General features: G+C 37.3%; 2 protein-coding genes across 3 annotated transcripts in view; one reads left to right on the top strand and one right to left on the bottom strand.

The window, feature by feature from the left end:
- LOC110384068 (uncharacterized) overlaps nt 1-18117 on the top strand; it is a 24600-nt gene extending 6483 nt beyond the window's left edge. For both annotated transcript variants that reach the window (XM_049846768.2, XM_049846767.2), the window contains exons 2-14: nt 10459-10551; nt 11981-12122; nt 12574-12714; nt 13003-13171; nt 14006-14120; nt 14210-14326; nt 14457-14652; nt 14918-15083; nt 15525-15642; nt 15863-15983; nt 16226-16402; nt 16601-16688; nt 16788-18117. In XM_049846768.2, coding sequence (XP_049702725.2) covers nt 10485-10551; nt 11981-12122; nt 12574-12714; nt 13003-13171; nt 14006-14120; nt 14210-14326; nt 14457-14652; nt 14918-15083; nt 15525-15642; nt 15863-15983; nt 16226-16402; nt 16601-16688; nt 16788-17969 — 2799 coding nt within the window. In that variant the 5' untranslated portion in view covers nt 10459-10484 and the 3' untranslated portion in view covers nt 17970-18117. The remainder of the gene's footprint in view (nt 1-10458; nt 10552-11980; nt 12123-12573; nt 12715-13002; nt 13172-14005; nt 14121-14209; nt 14327-14456; nt 14653-14917; nt 15084-15524; nt 15643-15862; nt 15984-16225; nt 16403-16600; nt 16689-16787) is intronic.
- LOC110384069 (ruvB-like helicase 1) lies at nt 18032-22525 on the bottom strand. Its single transcript, XM_021345147.3, has 10 exons — nt 22277-22525; nt 21754-21882; nt 21390-21564; nt 20822-21024; nt 20401-20569; nt 20193-20284; nt 19958-20064; nt 19760-19862; nt 19589-19680; nt 18032-19111 (listed from the first exon to the last, which is right to left on the bottom strand). The coding sequence occupies exons 1-10, from the start codon at nt 22415-22417 to the stop codon at nt 18952-18954; spliced, it is 1371 nt and encodes a 456-aa protein (XP_021200822.1). The 5' UTR covers nt 22418-22525; the 3' UTR covers nt 18032-18951.

Below are 22525 nucleotides of genomic sequence, written 5' to 3'. Positions count from 1 at the left end.
GTAACATTTTATATCTTCTCAAGTAATGTGTTGTTATAAATAACTAGCTTCTGCCAGCGGTTTCACCCGCATCCCGTGGGAACTACTTCCCGTACCGGGATAAAAAGTAGCCTATAGCCTTCCTCGATAAATGGGCCATCTAACACTGAAAGCATTTTTCAAATCGGTCCAGTAGTTCTTGAGATTAGCGCGTTCAAACAAACAAACTCTTCAGCTTTATAATATTAGTATAGATGTAAGTAATTCATTTTGGTATAGATCCTTGTTTAATAAAATAGTGTCTGTCTGTCTGTCCTTCACCTCGCTATTATATGGTATGTGTTATTTAGTGCTAACCTTCCTGTTCTCCAAATCAATTGATTCATCCCTGATACTCAAGCGGTTTTTGATTGATTTTCCGGTTAAACAAAATTAATTGATCCGTACAAAACTAAGTTTTATGCAGGTATGAGTGTGATATTGAAAACAGATTTTCTTATAATTTGAACATGTTTTTAAGCATATTAAATAACATCAGCTAGAAGATTTATTACATAATGTGTTTTGCCATATTTTAACACGAAAATTACTACGATTATTATTCTTATTAAATAATATATTTTGACATGTGCGTTTTACATAAATAACATATTTTTTATCAGTTTAAGTAGTCAAGCAAGCCTAAACCAGTTGGAAACTTATATAAATTTATAAAGCCTGTACACGCAGGTTCCCATAAGATACAATACAAGACTAATACACTCTTTTGCAAAAAAAACGGGCACCTATGCGAAATCTTAGTTTTAAAGACTTTACGTGTATTTCAAAGGGTTTTAATGTTTCTAGCATCAAAAGAGTTAGCCGAGCATGCGTGAGAGTGTATTCTAAATTTGAATTTTGTACAATTGCTAAGAAATTGGTTAAACCTTGTTTTGGACTAATTGCTAGCAGAAAGTTCGTCGATGTTTTGAAAAGTTTTTGAAGTGATTTTCAGAAAAATGATAATGCAGTTTTAATTAATGATTAATGTACTTTTTTGTTAGATCAAAACATTTTTGAAAAACTATGCGTATTTGATAAAATTTTCACCTGCTCTAAATGGGCTATTCTGATGATTGATGGCAATGTTAAGAGTTTCGGTATTTTAGTGTAAAGCGTTCTATTGTTTAGATATTGTACCCACGTGTTTTAAAATATCGCTTTTTCAGAAATAAACACTATTTAGAAGAGTATCGGTAGCTTTGGCTGCGGCAAACCCAATTTAAAGTAAGCAGTGCCATCACAACTCGTCTCCTATCAGACTTTGACATTTAAAAAATACCAAATTTTGTGATAAATGTTAAAATTAACCACATGAAAAATGATGAAGAGGGTTAAAGCTATCTGAAAAGTCAAATTATTGCCGCGTTCAAGCTCTCGATAACTCCATAGGTATCGGGTTACTAAACGACGATTTAGCTGAAAGGGAGTCAAGAATTCAAAATTATTGGCCAAACGTATGGTTCTTAGGAAATGAGCAGATAGCCAATTATTGTTATGATTTAAGCAAGAAAGTGCTGTAGATGCCAGAAAATCTCGTTGTAGGCAAGTTTATTTAATAAAATGTCAGTGGGATGAAAACACGCTATTTGAACGCTCAGACTCATAGATCTTCAGAGGTCTACGGAGTTTCCCAAGAGACGAGGTTGGTTAAAAATCAGTGATTACGAGACCTTAAGACCTCGTGCTCACAGTCTATGTGCTATTTTCTGTACTTTGTAGAATTTCAAGACTTTTAAAAATGTCAAGGTCTGATAGGAGACGAGTTGTGTTCGGCACTGCTTACTTTAAATTGGTTTTGTCGCAGCTCAAAGTACTGACACTCTTCTAAATAGTGTTTATTTATGAAAAAGCGATATTTTAAAACACGTGGGTACAATATCCAAACAATAGAACGCTTTACACTAAAATACCGAAACTCTTAACATTGCCATCAACCATCAGTATATCCCATTTAGAGCAGGTGAAAATTTTATCAAATACCCATAGTTTTTCAAAAATGTTTTGATGTAAGAAAAAAGTACATTAATCATTAATTAAAACTGCATTATCATTTTTCTGAAAATCACTTCACAAACTTTTCGAAACACCGACGAACTTTCTGCCAGCAATTAGTCCAAAACAAGGTTTAACCAATTTCTTAGCAATTGTACAAAATTCAAATTTAGAATACACTCTCACGCATGCTCGGCTAACTCTTTTGATGCTAGAAACATACTACAATCATTAAAACCCTTTGAAATACACGTAAAGTCCTTAAAACTAAGATTTCGCATAGGTGCCCGCTTTTTTTGCAAAAGAGTTTATAAACAAATATCAATACGAGGTATTCTTGGACTGTTTTTCAACAGGCTTTTATTACATTCAGTATTAGCAAATTCTTACCTCACAATATTTATATCAAAAATAGACATTACAATTGACCTATTCTTAGTCTAACTTAAGCAACAAAAAGTATGGTTGCGTTCCGCACACTTTACCGATGGAGCCTTGACATAATTACTATCACAAGCTAATCGGTTAATTGGACACAGTACCGTCAACTTTAATAAATAGCTGCAATCTAAGTAGGAAACGGACAAAATCACACACTTCCTTGTAACGGTAACCATAATAAACATAAACATATTTCCATTCAATTATTGGGAACAGAATTTCTAGTTAAACCAAGTGTACTAGACATGTAGATTAATTAATCGGTAATGACAATTAATGTATAAGTATAAATTGTAGGTGAATGTTAAGTGAAATTAATTAAATATGTATAATAGACACAAACATTTCCATGAAATCATTGGGCGCAGAATTTCTAGTTTAAACGAGTGTACTAACCTCCCCACTCAGAGAAATTTAATGATTACTCAAGTCACTCCTTAATGACGGAATGTCATACAAATCCTTCACTAAGGAATGGCTTAAGTAACCATTAAAGGTCTCTGAGTGGGGAGGTAAGACATGTAGTTTATTAATTGGTAATGACAATTAATGTATAGTATAAATTGTAGGTGAATGTTAAGTGGTATCCATTTATTACATTGATGACAAGTCTAGAGCAGTCTGTAGAATTATCGGCTATTTCGTGAAAGTAACTTCAGACAAAAAGGCAGTCACTTTGTCTGGTCGCCCGTTGAAGCAAGATTTTAGAGATTTGTGTCGTCTAACGGGACTTTAGCTTTTGAAAGGGTTTCTGTAAATAAACCACGGAGTTCAATGTAATTCGTGCCTTTCATACTTGAAAGTAACATTTTAATTAAGTACACAGTTCACCCATTTGTACGTGAAAGTGTGTTGCTTGACTTCGAAGTTCAGTAATTGAAGTAATGGGTAACAACGCTAACAAAACCACAGGAATTAATAGAAGCAGCCAACGATAACAAACGATAAAGCGTGATTCATTTGTTGTGTCAATGTCGTATCATATGCATCAGTGTCGCTTCAACTTTCACTAATTGAAACTACGTACCGAGCGGCGAGCTTAAATCATGCGATACAGTCTAATCGTGCAAAGAACATTACCACGTAGGTTGGTTAATAATCCCCCGCTTGATATACAAACACAGCGTTGGATATTGATCCTTGCATTTGAAACTGGAATGTTTTGTTCTTACAATAGTGGCCGCTGCCCAAAAGTCGAGGTCGTGCGGAGATGTATTCGAGTGAAAGTTGTGATAAGCCCCGCCCCTCGGCCGGTCACTCTCGGAGGTCCATTCGTTGTGATCAACATGACCGCTTGTGCGTAACCTTTTAAATTGGAAGCCGATGAACAGAACTAATCAGGTGTTGCCAACTGCATCGCGTGACATAATTCTGAAACGTCTTTAGAAACGTAATTCATTTTCAGGCGTCGCTTGTGTAATCACAATTTCATATGCTTTTTGTTGCATTATCTGCATCGAATCGAATAAGTTAGCTGTTGCAATTATAAAACAGTGTTTGCTTACTTTATTTAGTTTTATTAAGCAAACATGAGTCTTGACAGAATAATGGTCTTAACATTGCTCATTTTAGCTTCCATATTCAAATTAAATTACATGTATATCTGACCAGACAATACCTAACATCTCACATGCTTTCCAAAATAATATATTATTATGTTTAATTTGCACAATTTAGAAATCATTGGAACATTCTTTAAAGTAGGTAATGTTTGTATGTGTTTCATGAGACGTGAAATCTCCGTGTTCTTTGTGACTTGCGTTTGTTTTGACCATTCAAACAGCGATTTCTTTAAATTTTCGCAAAACTGTGGACAAATACGAATAAATAATGCACGGCACTTCCTTAATAACATCACCCTATAGATTTGTACAGTTTGATTTATAAAAGATGATTTACCTTTTTAAAAATATTAAAATGATCTCTATTAGAAAGACTCCATTGAATTACCAAAGCAAATGCAATCTTGTACAAATAAACAAGGCTTTCAGTCTCAGACAGACAGTTTTCACATGAACGCTCTAACCGTAGCTGATACGATTCCCCACGCTAATTGTACGGACAAACAGAAGAAAGTCAGCTGTGCACGATTTACATAACACCGACTAGACTAGCGTCGATATTTCACGTCAGCCGCATTCAAAGACTGCTCAAACAAAAGACTCTTACATTAGAACTAACGAAACAAAAAATAAGACAAATGTTGTTTTGTGGTGTGATGAAATTTGGTTATGTCTGTAACTTGTAGGTATGTGTGTGTGTGTGTGTGTCTTCTGTAACGCTGTTTGTTACTGAAGTCTCTTTATGATGAGAGAGAGGAAGGAGGTTTTATTTTTTACAGTCGGAGTAGCATATTTGTTTTTTCTTTTTGTTGTGAAGATTAAAACATCAAATACAAGGTTGCAACTTCTAATTTTGCCGCCTTTTGGTATCAACTGTACCAAGTATAGTTTGTAAATTACTCTTTCAAACTCGTACACTCAATAAACATAATTGAAAACAATATTCAATTGTTCTTCAATAGGTCGATAACTTATTGCTTTTAGTAAACATCTTTTGTACGCCTACCTTGCTGTTATTTTGGTCCTTTGTAACGTAATGCCATTCAAACAATACTAAACCTAACCTTTTGACTGAAGGCTGAAAAAATCTTTTGAATTTTACAAACACTTGACCTCGTGTTTAAACAAAACATTTTTTCTTTGCTATTTTCGCCTTGGTGACTGTCTTACTGCCTGTATATCCACGTACAAATATGCTTAGGTGAGGTAATTTCCTGGTTTTCGTATGGCAACACTGTTCCCCGTGGTTGGTATGAGGTAAATGCTTATTACGGGAGGCAAGTGCTTATTAGCCTTCACGGAAGGAACAACTCAACAGCATGAGCGCAACGTCGGATGTATTCGCCGCAAGTTAAGACATGCTTATCAGATTGCAGTCAATTGCATTAATTTATGAGATTACGTCTCTTGTCATTGCTACTAATCATTTCATTACTATGCTCAGCTGCTCAAACGTGTTTGTCCGGGTTCAGCGGCGGCCCTAGCCATTGCGAGGCTACGTGCGGCAGGTCTATGCGAGGCCCTTTGTCCAACGTGAAAAGTATGTGTTGCGAGAGTAAGCTGGCGTTTTGATTTAGCTAATCGTCATGTTTGAGGAGAAATGCTCAAGTTAAACAAATTAATAAAATTTAATAAAAGCAGATTAATCGAATGAATGAGCAATGTCATTTTCGATCAAAAGAATAGCAAGGGCTGAAAGTCGATCTTGTGTCATCCAATTCCTTAAACATGTTTTAGTAACTTTAAGCCTCGAAAAACTGCTTTTTCGATATTATTATTTTATTATTCGAATTCTCAAGACTATTTCGGTAGTGGGATTAATTTCAGTTAAATTATTTTCTAATATACATTTCAGCACCGAGATAATATTCAGCTCTTCGTATAACTGATTCAGGGCAGTCTCTGGCTCATGTAGAGCCCGGGTGCAATCATGACCCAAGCGCCCCCTATGTATTGAAAGATTGTAACTTGAGTAGTTCGAATGTCGTAAATAAGAAAGTTCATACGGAAACTAGGAGTTATTTTCTTGTTAATAAAAGGATTTAAAAGCGGCGCTACCTTCTAGGTTCGGCAAAAAAAGGATGAAAAAATAAAAGAAGGGGAAAGTAAAGATTTTTGAGCTTTAGGTCACTAAAGCACCTAAACTTGTATAAGAAATAACAGTGCAAGGTGAAGTCGCGAGCGTAGCGAGCGCGAAAATGTTTGAATTTTGGGCCATAAAAGTACTCTAATTAAATTAGAAGGAAAGATACTGCCAAGTGAACAGCCGCGAGCGTAGCGAGCGCGAATTTTTTAAAATTGTTTGTTTAAGGACTCAAAGCACAAATAAAAAGAATCCGTGACTGGATCGAGAGCCTGTCTTGGTTACTTTAGTGTTCCAACTTTTTGTTAAATTGAGGACTCAAAAAGTAAACGCAGAATAAATTAGAAATAAAGAAATAATGCACTTTTTTTTCTTGGACCAGATATATATCTTCTAATTATTTATTTTTTATATTAGTGTGGGTTGAAGCGCGAGGCCCCCCCAAGCGCGAGGCCCTGTGCGATGGCACAGTTCGCACACCCCTAGGGCCGCCACTGTCCGGGTTCTATGTACTACTGTATTGCGTGGACAGGGAACTTTTTAAATAGCGCCATTTTAATGATTAGGCTATCAAATTATCTTCGTGAAAGATATGAATTGTATACTTAATTGCAGTCCTTAGTCAAAAATTAAGGTGTATCATTTCCAAAATTACTTATCGTTTTATCCCAATACAAAGAAACGAAAGTAATTCTCAATGCTGTATTGTGGAAATCTGATTCGACGTTATTTTCCTCTACTTTTAATTTAGTCTTGGCACAATAGAAATGTGGAACGCAATTGCTCACATTTTACAATTCACTTCATCATTTGAATGAGTTTACAGGCAAGGCATTCGTTATCTTTTTATTATGATTGCGACTTCTTATACATTAATTTTAGATTTTTTCAGATCAGCGGTACATGTCTAATTTTTACTCACATAAATTAGGCCAAAATTTTTATATTGTAAAATTATTACCAGAAAGTCAACAATTTAACAATTTGATTGAAATTAGTCATATATAAAAAGTTATTTTTTAATTATTACGAGAAGACAAAAGAGAATAAGTTACCACACACCCACGCCTTAGGCCATCTTACTTTTGACCTACAACAGTAAGTATCACAAGTTCTACAAACTGCTCGGAGCGACAATGACCCTAATGATGGGCGGTTTGACATTGCATCTGTGATATGTTGCGGCTGCCACAAGCACTAGCAATAATGTCTTAATCCTAACACTGGAAACAATACATATGTACATACTTATTCCAAACAACTACTCGTTTCATACTTTAAAGTGGGTTCCGTGGTGTGACGATATTTAATTTGTATATGTAGGGATTTGTACTAAATTAAATATAGGGATTCCTTTAAAAATATACATAGGTACGTAGGTATTGTTAAATGCTGAAGAATAAAGGAAATTCCTACTTATAGGAAAATAGCTTTCCTAGGTCAGTTCAATGACCTAGCATTGTGCGATTTACAATAACAAAGAGTTGCCCTAGGTAATATTGCTAGGAAAAGCAGGTATTATTCAAACATAGATAAAGAACAATAAGCGTCATATAAATAAAGCGTTCTCTAATTAAAACGATGGTAGAACAATTTTAATGAATGCGCGATCAAACGATATGCAGACAGAATGCAATTTTCAATGCAGCTGCTACACTCTACTGCATGTTTTGCGGCGCTTGCTAAATCAAACACATTTTTTACCGTTTTCTTGAACGTTCGAAGAAATCCAATTTAACAAGCTCAATCTTAGTTTATTATTCTCAATTGTTTTCTAGCGCTTTTAAGTCAGATTTTTGGGAGTAAATAGTACCTTTTCGGCGGTAAGTACCTAACAATCAAAGGCTCATTCGATGTACTTCTTTACTGGAAAAGTAATAACTGTTTTATATTACGGCGACATAAATCATATATCCTTATAACAGCAATTAACTTCCATTTAACGATATAGGAAAAACTATTTATGCAAAACAGTACAACTTACGCACAGGTTTTTACGCATATTGTAACTAAAACCTGCGTGAACTGCATAATGTATTGTCAAGTAAATATTGCATGGCTGGTCGCAATTAAATCATCGCTGTAATGACAAGTTATAAAAGCAATATGTCCATTAATATCTGTGATGTGTTTTGTATTTAGTTGGTGAATGCGTGCTAGCATTTTAGCATCGGTTTGTTGCATGTGTACGTCGTGTGTTTTATTTTGTCGAGTCGACAAGGAGGTGTCAACTCTAGAAGTAGCATTCTAGCATTTTTCATCTAATACACTGATGTGATAATGGTACTGATACAATGAACACCTGCAGTGCAGTTTTGTGTACATAAAATCTCGATAAATGCACGTCAATACGTGAATGCGATTGACTCTAATCGTCTATCGAGTTTTTTGTCTTTTTTACTTGATATCTGGAAGACGCCTGAATCGATTTGATAAATTCTTTCGTCATTAAATTTAAATTAATGATGGTTTCCTAAAATTGAATCACATTCTGGTAAAATAAGGGTACCTATAACTATTTACATAAGTTATTAACTACTATACAATTGACTGGAGTTTCATTGTGAAAAATCGAATTCGCAAATTGTCAAATACAATAGGTCGCATTCCAGTGGGCAAATCAGTTGATTTGAGTAATGAAATTGTTTCTTAAAATAAAATTCAATAAATAAATATTTCTATTATAAACAGAACAGTCATTTGAAACATTCACTTCAATGTAAATTGACATCCACCTGAAGGATCAAATCACACCGAGCCTACTTAGAAGCATTATATACCTAAAGTATGGTAATGGAAGAAGTCAGCCATTCGACTCATTAGCTCAAATTTCACGAATCCAGTTAGTCGTCATTATTCCAGTTGTCGTGGGTTTGTGTGGGCAGCCGGCTGTGAAATTAGGACATGATTGCTGAACCACGGTTTCAGGTCAATAGCTTCGACCGACATGTGCGTACCGATAACCCATGGGTCAATGATTTGACTGCAGGTTTGAGGCTGTCATTATCTCACGGGAAAGAAAGTGGCTGTCGAACTTTGTAAAACACCGTGAAGAAGGTGTAACGGGAATGTTATGTGAAGATGTCAAGAGGTAAAGGGGCTGTCAATCTTAGGTCTTTTGGATTATTCTGTCAGTCAAATAAATTCATTCATTTCATTATTGTTTATTAAACATTTATTCAGTTAAAACCAATTCTTAAAACTACACGTTGCAACAGAATTCATAATAACATCTTATTACGGCTAGCGCACCATACGGGCCAGGCGAGTAATATTGTTGTCATTCCAAAAGGCCCACTTGTCGACATTAATTTCGAGGCAATCAAGTACCTTTTTCTTCTTATTTTAATGATGTTTTACTGTCATACCGGTTCCTACGGGCGGAGTCGGCCTCAATCAGACTTCGTTTCTAAGCCCTTTAAAGCCTCAACTGGCCATAGTTTCTTGAAATCGTTTCTATGGCTCTTTACGCAACTTAATGGGGCTCATTGTCGATGAGGATGTTTTATTCCTACCACTAAGCCACCAAAATTTCTTCTTTTTCTGTTAAAATAAAACTGTTTTTTTCTGTTAAATTTTAGCTTACAATAAATGGTCTCAAGATTCATGATTCAATAAGCGAGGTATGCTGTGGTAATTAAAGTACAATCAATCGTTTTACGACAATCACCATTCGGTTCACGCCACAGCCGAACCTACGGTAATCATTAATAGAAACTCCTAAACAAAACACTGTTTCATAACGTAGTAGCATTGTACTCGCGATAGAACAAAGTATAAGAAGTCCACGGACTAGGAAACTGTCGCTAATGATATAATTAGCAGTCGAGAGATCTTTGACGCCGCATTGTTTAGCAACTATTGTTATGTGCCTCCAGCACCTTAATGAGTCTTTGAACTGTTGTCTGCACTTGTGATAAAATCACTTCACGTTACAATAATTATAAACAAAGTACTTGGATGTGGTAAACGAAGGTTGGACCTGAATATGGAAATCTACAGCCTTAACATCGTCATGTTTTTATTACTCTTTGTCACAAGATTGAAGTAACAATACTGGCTTTACTTGTAACCAACGATAAAAACGTTTTTAAGTAAACAACTTGTCAATACTGAACCATGAACTATGCTATTGTGTACAAAAGTCTGATGGATGATTTTTTTGCCAAAATTACCCAATCCTCAATATTTCTTGAAAAAAGAAAAATCATTTTCAATCTAGGATGGAACTTATTAAATCAACAGATCTTATAGCTTTTACCCCACAAACGCCATAATTGAGCTGTATAATTGTCTTGCCATAGTTTATAGGTAGTTACCAAGTTCTGTAAGTGACAAGGCGATCGTGTTTGTTCGCAGGCGGTCGTGAATGCCGGGCCGCATGGATGGCGGCGCACGCCAGCCGCTCGCTAGCCGTTCTACTCACAGTACTGACGCTAGTTGTAGCCAAATGTAAGTATAAGTATACTGGATATTCAATACTATATTGTCTCTAGATATTGAGGTCAGCGGACATTTTGAATCTTGTGTTTATTGAAGCAGTAGTCCGATCCAAGTTAATCCGATCTAAGTTCTTCACATTATTAAGGTGTCCATAAGTAGAGTTTTAACCTGAAGTTGAAGAGTTTGATATAACTGCGGTGTTATCTAAATATTATAAGTTCCTAGTTAAAATATAAGGATAAAAGTGCCTTCAAAACACAATCAGCTATTCTTAAAACGAGGTTTCATTTTAATTTACAGAATAAGTTTAAGTACCTACTTATGTTCTGTAAATTATTACATGCCAAGTGCATGGATATATTCATCTCTTTATTTCCTGGTTTTAGGTATAATATTACGTGGACGTTTAATGCTATGTACGCTTCCACATTATAATATCCTCAACAATGTAAATGATAAACATCAAATTATTTTATTTTGCAAATTACAAATAAACGTTGTTAGTATTTTCAATTGTTCTGATGATTCATCCTTGACATTGAGTGGATTTGCCGTAATGACTCCCACGTTACGAATGTGGGTATACCACAGTGCCATAAGTGTTTCGACCTGTACAAGGAATTAATATTACCATTGAACTAAGTAGACTGTTGGGTTTCTCATGATTCTCGTCGGCTGGGAGCGACCCACTTTCGTCCATAGTAGGCCTCGCATTCGAGCTACATACTGCCCTACAACGGTCGGCAGATCAAGGCCACATTAAACAGCAAAAAGTGGTGACAGTCGCTCACCCGGAGACAACGCTAGCATTCAGGTTACCTACTGGCGAGCTGCCTTTCGCTCCTTCTTAAAATGCAGTCCACTACAAACACTGGAAAACACTTAGTTTTCAACTACCAAGAAACAAGCTTCTTTGAAGTAACGTTGGAATGCTAAGCATCAATTAGGGTCGTTGAATTGTTTACTCATATTTGCTGTATGTTCGATGCTAGCCAACCATATCGTAGCCTACTGAAACTTTATCCGTTTGCGCCATTTCGAAACCAACATGAGTTATATACAAAGTTGTATTCTAGAACATACCCCAGGTACATATACCATCAATGAAACATTTTACCTGTCAGGAATATCACAATACAAACACAATGCACGCTACGCTACATCCGTGATCAGATTTTGAAACCCAGTCAATAGCGCAACAATTGAATTAAAAATGTTGCTCACCTATTTTTTATGAGTCGTTATATTCTATGACTACATACGATTATGGTGCAATATCCATAGCAAGCTTGAATAAGTGGTTATTATACATCTGTGCAGGGTTACAAGGGTTTACAGGTTCAAATGTGTTTTCTAGTTATCCCGAACACGAGGTGTCTAGGTTTTGGCCGTAGGAACGAGTACCTTCTGTTATCTTCTTTTTATCTTCATTATACAGATGCTGAGTTAGAGTCATGGAGGGGCGCCGGGAGGCCGGCGACGGCGGCCCAGGAGGCCGAGGATGAGAAACGAGACATCGAACTGCTAGAAGCAGTCAAGGAGTCTATGAAAGAATGGGAGCAGAAGAGAGCTCGGACTAGGTAAACTAGCTCGTTTAAGGGCTTACGTATATATTCTGTTTTAAGTAAACTAAGGGCATAAATGAGTAGGTATAAGTACCTCAAGATCTAGCCAGTCTTATGCAGCTTTCAATTGTAATAATTTTATAAAGTCTCACTAGACCTTTCCGTGTATTAAATTACATATTATATTTGCATCATTAATCAAAGTTTAAAGGCGATATTATGTTATTTACATTCAAACAGGCTATTGCGAAAAACTTGCGTAACGCATTACGTAGGTATCTTCAAAAACTAGAAGAGAATTAGCTTAATATCTTAAAAATGTCGACGTCCTCACGGCTATGTAATGAGATTAATTCCATTGTTTTTTTTCTTTACAAATAAATAAAACTGTTTTCTATTGTGTGAAAAATTTCAAGTGTTATGTAATTTGATCACAATACTTACGTTAGAAATACTTTGTCTAAAGGAGTAAACGATCTCAAGGCAGCGTCTGCTATGGAGAATTCGGATGTTTCGAGGATGCTGGTCCTTTCGCGTACTTGGAGACGCTGCCCAGCTCACCGCAGGAGGTCGGCACACACTTCCTGCTCTATTCTACTGTCAGCAGGTAAGATTTGTTATAGCTTATCTAGTTTATCCATTTGTCTAGGTATATGTACTTCATTATTTGTCTGGCAGTGGTCCAATAGTTCCTGATCCACCTAAAGCGTGGATCTCAGGAACTACTGCACTTATTTGATGAATTATCTTCTGGACTTCAAACTTAGCCTTTTTACCGAGAAAAGCCGCGAGCGCGTAGTAGGATTTTTAACCAGACCCGGGAGAAAATTTCATTTATACACCTACAGAAGGAACCAATGGTATTCAATTATTCTTTTCTAATTTCCCTTTACAGAGGAGACCAGCCACTCCTGGCTGTGTCAGCGAGCAACATGTCTGCGGCATGGGGCTGGGCAGCGAGGGCTTTCGAGCCCAACCGTCCCACCAGGGTGATCGTCCACGGCTTCGGCTCCAACTGTGACAACGTGTGGGTCTACGAAATGAGGTCGGCTTTAATGGCTGTTGTGAGTATCAGAAAAACATTCTATTCGTCAATCAAGGAGTCATAAATTACGTTAATGAGGGTTTTCTAAAATGGCGTCCACGAGGTGGCAGCACCGAGTCGTCAGGTCCAGGTAACTGTCAAAGTGCTTATCTTTACTATGAATAGTGAACGATTTTAGTGTTTTTTTTTTTAAAAAAGCACTGCATTATTGTTTTACTATTGCGGTTGAGTAAATAGAAAAACTAAATCATATTGTGTTAACAAATTTTTCAACAAGCTTTTCCTTAGTACCAGTGACTTTTGCCCCTCTCTTAGCTCAATTTTTAGTTCGGAAACCTTATTCTGACCGTAGTCCATAATAAAATCAATAACACTTCCAATATAACAGAATTTCAATAAACAATAAGTTCGGACCCTACAATTCCATACTATTTGACAGCTGTTTGGACCAGACGCATACGTGGCGCCACCCTGTGGCAGAAAAAGTTGAGAAGACCCTCATACATCCACCTACATACTCAAAAGTTTGAGAACAGTCTCCGTTTCTTCCGTCCTCTAATCTGAGATCATTGATGTCACACTTTCGAGAGCTTGTAACTTAATAATAAACAACTTTAGCAGCGTTCAATCTAGAAATAATAGCACTTGCATTCGATACTTATCAGTCTGATACTATAAAGATCTATTTAATGCTCTTAACATCAGACAGCGACCAGACATTGAACAACTTTGTAATAGGAAGTGATTATATAACATTACGTAGATTAACAACCACATTGTGAGGTTTTATGGCTAACATTAGTATCAACCTACACGCATTAATCATGGCATTGAAATATATTTATGTTTACAGGAAGAATGCAACGTGGTCTGTGTAGATTGGGAGGGTGGGGCTTCGATGCCGAACTATCTCCGAGCGGCTGCGAATACTAGACTTGTTGGAAAACAGCTGGCTATGTTGTTGCAAGGTAATATTAGGACCAGATAGAACAAAACCATATGAAACTGTATCATCAAGAATTCTTATATGTAAACTTTTGATTGTTGTTCTTTTCAGGTTTCGCCAAGCATATAGATTTGAGGTTCGAGGATGTTCACTTGATCGGTTTTAGTTTAGGCGCTCATGTCGCTGGTTTTGCTGGCTCAGAATTACGGAATATTAGTCGGATAACAGGTTCGTATAGCAACTTTTGTGAAAACTTATTAGTTTTACCTACGTAACTGCTAAATAAAAATATTTGCATAAATTCGTCTTTTCCTTTTAATACTTGTTTCTAATTCCTGTATCCTCATCTATCTTTCAGGATTAGACCCAGCGGGTCCTCTCTTCGAGTTCCAAGACCCCCGTGCTCGTTTGGACCGATCTGATGCCAAGTTCGTGGATGTCATACATTCCAACGGCGAGACTCTGATACTCGGCGGTCTCGGGGCTGCACAACCTTTAGGCCACGTCGACTTTTACCCCAACGGAGGAAGGGTGCAACATGGATGTTCAAACTTGTAAGTAATTTTTATTCAAGACACATTAATTACGCACATATATCAAGTTTGAAGGATGACTGACGCATGTGGGTCGTTGTTGATTTATTTTAATTGCATCTGTTGGCAAGCGTTAATAGCTTAACGAAATGAATTATTGCTGACAACAACCTACCAAAAATACACACTATTATGTATGCACTAATAATTTACTTAAAAACCAACACCATATAAGACGGGATCTGGAAATTCTGGAATTTCATTAATACATTTTATTTCTACTTAGATTCGTGGGTGCAGTATCAGATTTTGTCCTGCCATGGGCGGCAGCGTCACCCGAAGGCCGCTCGCTGTGTAACCACAGGCGCGCCTACAAATTCTTCACCGACTCAGTGTCACCCAAATGTCACTTCCCGGCTTTCCCCTGCGCCGATTACGACACCTTCCTCGAGGTACGCCTATTGAACTAACAAGTCAAAACGATTGTGTAACATCACTTGAAGAGATAATAAACATGTATGTAGGTACTGACTCACTTAGGACGTCTCATTTCTCTTCGATGTAGGAACTAGTTTGCGGTTGAGACCAATTTGTTAGGAAATTGCATGGCTAACTGATGTATTCAAAACAATAGCCCAATTTAATTTTCTTGTGGTAGACCACAGTCATTTTCTTTCCACGTGGACTGTATGTCAGAAAAAAGTATTACATAGCTAACATTGTTGTTACCACAATGGACAATGTTGAGGTTCCATACTGACTGAAACGAATACAGATTGCCTTTTAGGTTCACCGCAAAAACAGAATATAGCCTTATTGCTTATACAATACATCCAACTATGATGTATGACAAAAATAACAAAGTTAACTATATTGTTTACTTATTTGTTCAGGGCCGGTGCTTCCCCTGCGACGGGCAGCGACGATGCGGGAACATGGGTTACTACGCAGACCGGTCCTTGGGACGAGGCCAGCTTTATTTGCTCACCAGAGAGGAAGAACCGTTTTGTGGTAAAATTTTTGACTTCTTGTATTATTTATTTTTCCCAATTGGTTTTTCTTACCAAGAAGAAAGAAAAAACATCCGTCTCCTCAAGGAAAACTGTGTCAACACCAATGTTGGCAATTTTATTTATCATTTCTTTAATTATTATTATTTTAAGTTTTATGTAAATACGTGTAATTAAACGTTGTTTACTTTAATAAATTTCATATTTTATTTATTTTCTAGCTCATCAATACCACGTTTCGGTGTGGGCCGGCAGCGGATCTGGAGACAAGGCCAACTTCGGCAGAGTGACGTTGACACTACACGGGGACTCTGGACTTAACGAGTCTTTTCCTATGACCAAGTAACGTTTTCAATACAAATATGCCTTTTTATCCAAGCAACAAACACAACTTTTACTTTAGAAACGTTTGAACGTTGTCACAAATTTTCTTATTAAGTAATCTAATGTTATTTTCCAGGTATCACACATAAAGAGGTGGTCTTTCCTTTTCCTACTAGACACAGTTACACACCCCTCAAAATGAAAGCCTAATCTAGCCTAATTTTTTTATTTGTTTTAATTTAATAATTCATGTTCCCCAGACGCGAGGACATAGTGAACGGCAGCGCTCGCTTCACCCGCGTCCTCGTCCCGCACCCCGCACTGGGCGTGCCTCTCCGCGCCACGGTCCACTACGCAGGGTACTCCGGCTGGCTCAGTGCTAGCGCCAAGTCCATACACATACACAAACTTCTCATCACTGATAGCTTCTCTAAGACGTGAGTCTATTATGTACTTCTATTTTATTTCAAGAAATGTCGAGAATGAGTTGGGTAAATGTCATTTAAAGAGAGGTTGCCAGATCTTTTGTATATTTTCAATTATGGAGACTTGTTTACTGTAGATTCTGTTATATGTTTATTAATTCTGTAAATGCTATATGAAAAGGAAACTAATTGTTTGTGAATTAATTACAGGTCTTCATTCTGTAAGAAAGGAATCCAGTTATTGTCTGAAGAATCAATAGAAATGCCACTCTATCCAGGCGATTGTGAAATACAACAGGTATGTTAGCTTAGTTTATATTTTAGCTTTGTTTATATTTTTATTCGCCACATTCCCAACGAAGACAGATATTAAATGTTAATATATTTTGTCTTCCAGGATAACGATTTATTAAATTCAACGAACATCAACCACGACTACATAAACAACAAACAAAATACAACGAAAGAAGAGGCAAACGCTATCGATCCTGTTGACAACGAACTGCCCGAGGAGTCGCCTCAGCGTCCCTTCACACTTGTGGACACCTACGAGTGGACGGGAGGCGAGAACACCGGTCGAGCATTCGGCATGACCAACACCAAGACTGCTCCCAGTGGCGCCATCGAGATCGCCGAACCAGTGCTACGACCACGTCTTCGAAAGACACCTCGACAGCGAGCCGACTCCCCCGACGAACAAGAAATATCTGAACCCTTACTGAGAGCAACCCGTCCACCAAGAACGACAACATTACCTCCGATACGAAAAGCTAAGAACTACGACATGTCCACCACTCCCACTTACGAAACCGCCACGTGGGGTGAGAGGGCAGAAAAAGAAGAAACTGGATTTGTCGTACAATTCCTACCTTCAAGGCTGGCATCATTCATCTCGAGGGCCGAGAGATACGCCAGGGATACTTTACTACCTCTAGTGTCAGCCTATGCACCGCGCTTGCCAATATTCGGTTCCCGAGAGGTACCGAAACCAACTGCGAGGTTTATTCCCACCGAGGATGTGAATGTCACAAGTTCTGTGCCAGTGCCAACACCTACTTTGGAGATGAAGATTGAGACATTACGGACGGTAGGACCGCCGGGGACCAAGCGCGATTTTGAGTCTCCTGAGGACCCGGAGATCCCGGTGACGACGACAACGACCACTACTACAACTACGAGTACAACCACTACGCCATCGACCACCACAACGGATAGAATCCGAGCGTCACCCACAGAGATGCTCAAAATAGTTCCCGCACCATCCGCGTCCACCAGTACAGCACTACCGCCCGTAGCGATAAAAAGTGATGGTGAGAAGATTGTCATCGTGTACCCAAGCAACGCGAGAGACGAGAGGAAGATCCGCTCCCATTCCTACCCTGAGGAGATGCAGTTCGAAGCTCTGTACCGGCACACGGGGTCGCCGACGGACTTGCACGTAGACCTACCTACGTTCACGCCGCCGACCACGACGCTGGCGCCCTCTACCACGTCAAAACCCAAGAGTGAAGCGAGATACATTCCAGTAGGCTACGTCAAACCAGGAGACGAAGTAGATACTATGTCTAAACCTACGTAGAACATTTTGAGACTGCCTTCATTTTGTAAATAGAACAAGATTAGTATTTTTGTACATAAATAATTAAATAACAAAAAAATACGTACATTTAGTGAGTACTTGAAAAAAAAAGTTGTTTTCTCCTGTTGTTAATTATTGAAAATGCCTGAATGAAATTAATTATTGTTGTGTAAATAAATGTAGGTCTAACATAGAATAAGAGACATTTTTATAAAATAAAAACTTATTTATTATACAATTCCACACTTTTTCTTGAACTTCCGCGTTTTATGTAACATCGGTGGAACAATCATCAAACTAAAGTGCTCTTCCTGAATACAAAACAAAAACATTGTTCTCTAATCTAAAGAACATTCAGAATTAATGCTATCATATTTGATTCAAAACTTATTGTTACATGCTATCAGTTAATTAAATATCACATGAATAGTGTCAAACTAAAATTAATGGAAACATGAGAATTCTATAATGGGAATAATGTTGCAGTACAATACTGACAAGTCGCTAGTATATGATTATTATAGTAATAGGTAGATACGTGAGAAATTCATCTTGAAATCCATAAATTGACTGCACATTTTAATGGTTATCATTATATATCGATAATACCACTCCTTAAAACGATTTCATGCAGTTAATTTACAGAAGTTGTTTGTTCTTTAAAGGACACAGAAGCAACAACAAATGGAGTGTTCACCCGCATACATTACTTGTGTCATTGTATGACAACTTAGATTCCAGAGCTCATGACTTCCTATAATAGAGCCGAAAACCATTCGCCGCGGCTACATACATTACATCAAAACAAGGACAAGATTTTACTTAAATAACAATCATCAGTCCTTACTTTGACTAAATTCAATAGAATTTGCCTTTTTATCCACCCGCATAACTATATAAGCACCTTACCATACAGTAAAATCTTGTCCTTCTCTTGTTCCTAAACACTCCATTTGCTAGCTTCTCTATGTAGACTAGGCGTTTACTTCATGTACTTATCGGAATGCTGGGTGAGGATACGAGCTGAGGACTTGGCGTCGAGGAATAGAGTGTGCACGGACGTGATGTGAGCAGGAGTGATGCGTTGAGAACCGTCGGCGCGGGCCGCCAGTGATGCTGGGGTCAGGAGTTGGGCTGCATACCTGGAACAAATAATTTTATAAATTACAATTTGAAATGACATAATATAATTGAGTACAAAGATATTGCAAATTTTATTGAAAATCGATCTCAGTGGCGTGCACTTGGAGAGGCCTATTTCCAGCAGTGGACTGCGATAGGCTGATGATGATGATGATGATATTGCTTATTTAAGCTTCTTTAATTTCTTTAGAAATCTAAAGAGATTATGTTTGATATAATTCAAAATTTAAAATGAGTGTCATATTTGCTAGGTTTTGTAATACATTTTCTACATCAAAAATTCAATAGTATCCTATTACTAATAGGATACTATTGAATCTAATAGGCTATTAGATATGCATCTGAGCAAAGAATTTGTAGTCTTGTTGTCTTGGAGGATTATTCAAATACAGAAAATTCTCAAAGCTAAAGGATTTTGAGAGATTAGAGTACCTTATTGGGAGATACATCGACAAAAAATGCCAAAAGATTCTTACCTCAGAGTACTGTTGGCGCCAACTTCAGATAGAGCAGTAAGAGCCTCCTCTTCAATGGCTATTCCTTCAGTCGCCGCACGGAGTTTCAAGATCTGAAAATACACACAACTTTAAAATTTATTTCTAAAAGCACTTAAAGATAATAGTGGTGTCATCTGGTGTGTTAAATACCTGCAAAAGTTCAGCTTTGTTGTATGGTAAAGTACGAATGATGAGTAATCTGTCAAGAAGATCTAGCGGGATTCCATGTGGAGAAATGATGTCTTCAGTCCCCCTGAAATAAATAGTGTACATACATCAATCACATCCTTATAACTAAGTATATAGAGTCTTTATTTCCAAAGCACTAAAGTTGGCTTATATAATTACCTAATTTGGCATTTTCCTCTATTTGTAGCAAAGATGACTATTGGTGCAATAGCTGACTCGAGAGCTCGATGCAGATACGTGAATGTTTCGATGTCTAGCATGTGAACCTAGAAATAAGACAAGCATTTTTAAACCATTCACATTTCAACTTAGTTTTGCACAAGGTTTGCACAAGAGGTCTTGGAATGTGCTCTTTGGCCCCACATACAATTTCTGGAGTACCACTCATATTTACCTCATCAATGAAAAGCACCCCAGGTACCAATTCAGCTATTCCTTGGTCTATGTATTTGTTTACTACTTTGTTGATTTCTTTCCTCAGCTTATCTGTGGAAACAAAATGCAAGTAAAGACATTATTTATTTTCTGTTGTCATGGCAACAAACAAATGAAAGCCTGACTGCCTAGCAACAGTTCTTAATTTAAAATAACGAGTATCTCACCAGTAATCTCAGTCTTCTTTGGTTTCATGAGCTGTCCCATCATGGACATGATATCCTGTCCGCCCTGAGGCTTGGCGTTGGCACAGTCCAAGTCATGCAGTGTCACATCCTGGACTACTTCCTTCTTTTTGTGAACTTCGCCTTTTGGTAGTGGCACATATTCTTCAGCCTAGAGTGCATTATTAGGATTAATTATTGGAATTATTTGAAAGATGATAATTTTATAAAGGTTCCTTTGGCAGCAGGTTGCGAGTGCATAATGGAGAAACATCAAACGTAGGAGATAATATTCAGACCTTACATCATCATCTTATCCCCCATCAATATAGGCATTTTTTTTACTAATTTTACACAGAAACGCTTTGCTGTGGTCAGCTCATGATTTTATAAAAAAAAAATAACACAGTTGTGAGCCATTTACCTCAAGATCAAACTCGGTAGCAAAAGTATCACTCCTTCCCTGCCTCTTGACAGCACCAGAGTTGGCCTCAATGTAGATAACATCACCAACTTCCACCTTCTCCTTCTGCAGTGATTCATAAATGGTGGGGTCCAACTTCAGCGACTTTGTGCCTTTGGCTGTCTTCAGCCCAATGATAACATGAGACACTGTCTTGCCATAACCTGAACAAATGATCATAATGAACACATGTCATCATAAAATCCAATGTCATAATACATATAACAAATAGAATGCCCTCGCTTCGCTTCGATAATCTCTAAAATTATTAGTGTTACTCTACTATATTGTATTATACACATTAAAAAACGCATGAAAATCGGTTCCGTAGTTTTGAAGATTTAAGCATACAAAGGTATGTAGGGACAGAAAAAGTGACTTTATGTAATGTAATGTGAAAGGAAACAAATGAAGCAAACATTTTTTAATCTGCAAAAGGGCAGAAAGTCATCTTAGAATGTGATTTCCTCTGAAGTAAAAGCCTTACAATAAAGTGATATTCATTTCACATTTTAATTAAATTACAAACCTCCAGCTGCATTTTCAGTTTCTACAGGCGTGAGTTCAGTGACCTCTCCCTCGTAAACTTCTTTGGTCTCACGGATACGTAGGCCTATGGCACGCCGGAAATTCTCCATAAGCACCTCAGTTTTCTTAATTTCAGTACTGTAGACTTCACTGCCTACCATTGGGCAAAATGGCACCTGTAGATTTGAATATTGATGTATTACCCGAGAAATCAATATCACCTATTAATCTTTGTTTTATTTTGCTTTCATACAGCTGCTCAAGATTCAAATGGTGAATATCAACGTGCAGGTTAACATTTTTGCGATATCATTCAAGATGTGCTGACAAATGTATATTCTATTGATAGTTTCAACAATACTCACTTTAGTACCCAGGTCCTGTGCTATAGCTAAAGCAATCGCAGTTTTGCCTGTCCCCGGTGGCCCAGCTAATAGCAAGGCTCGGCCAGCCATCTTCTTGCTCCTGATCATGTCCACTACTATTCCTGCAGCCTATATATACATATTTATACTATATATTTATTCAGTTCTTATGTTTAAAATATTTAGGGAAATACTTGGTCAGTGTGTTTGCTAAGGGGTGTGAAATCAAATTTGAGTGTCATGTTTTCAGAAAACGATAGTGATTATCAATTAAGGCAACAGTTTTCTCCATCTAATATTACATCCTAATGAGCATAGAAGCATTTACAGGACATCTTATCCAGATATCCATCAAAGAGACCATAAATTCTATTGAAGTAACACTCCATGGTAACCAAAAAACATAACCTTAAAGTTAGATCGATATTGCAGAAACATCTAGATTATTCAAATATATATGAAGTAATTTGATAGATTGAATAAAGATACTACTCTAATTAGAAAATTAACTAAGAAAATATACCTCTCTCGCAGATTCTTGCCCCACGAGACCGGCTGCCATTTGAATAGGAACTCCATTTTCATCCAAACCTAATCCTTTTATATGACTGTGTGCTGATATTCTTTGGGTTTTAGCGGTACTTTTCACTTCCTCAATCTTCATCTTGTATATCTATGTAGTATTCGTGTGAAGTAAAAGAATAAAGAAATTAATCGTTGTGCACGGCACCGCACCACAAACCACAACAAACTACACTGTTGAATGAATGAA

This window comes from Helicoverpa armigera, chromosome 4 (genome assembly GCF_030705265.1).
Source record: "Helicoverpa armigera isolate CAAS_96S chromosome 4, ASM3070526v1, whole genome shotgun sequence".
Classification (NCBI taxonomy): Eukaryota; Metazoa; Arthropoda; class Insecta; order Lepidoptera; family Noctuidae; genus Helicoverpa; species Helicoverpa armigera.
The sequence above is the reverse complement of the archived record's forward strand: the minus strand, read 5'-3'. Positions and strand labels throughout refer to the sequence as shown.

Bases quoted from the DNA above. Each gene is read 5' to 3' on its own strand.
- LOC110384069 (XM_021345147.3), bottom strand. From the start codon at position 22,417: ATGAAGATTGAGGAAGTGAAAAGTACCGCTAAAACCCAAAGAATATCA. The intron at 21,565-21,753 runs GTGAGTATTGTT...TCAAATCTACAG, and splicing joins CACAGGACCTGGGTACTAAA to GTGCCATTTTGCCCAATGGT. The intron at 20,285-20,400 runs GTGAGATACTCG...TTGTTTCCACAG, and splicing joins AAAGAAGACTGAGATTACTG to ATAAGCTGAGGAAAGAAATC.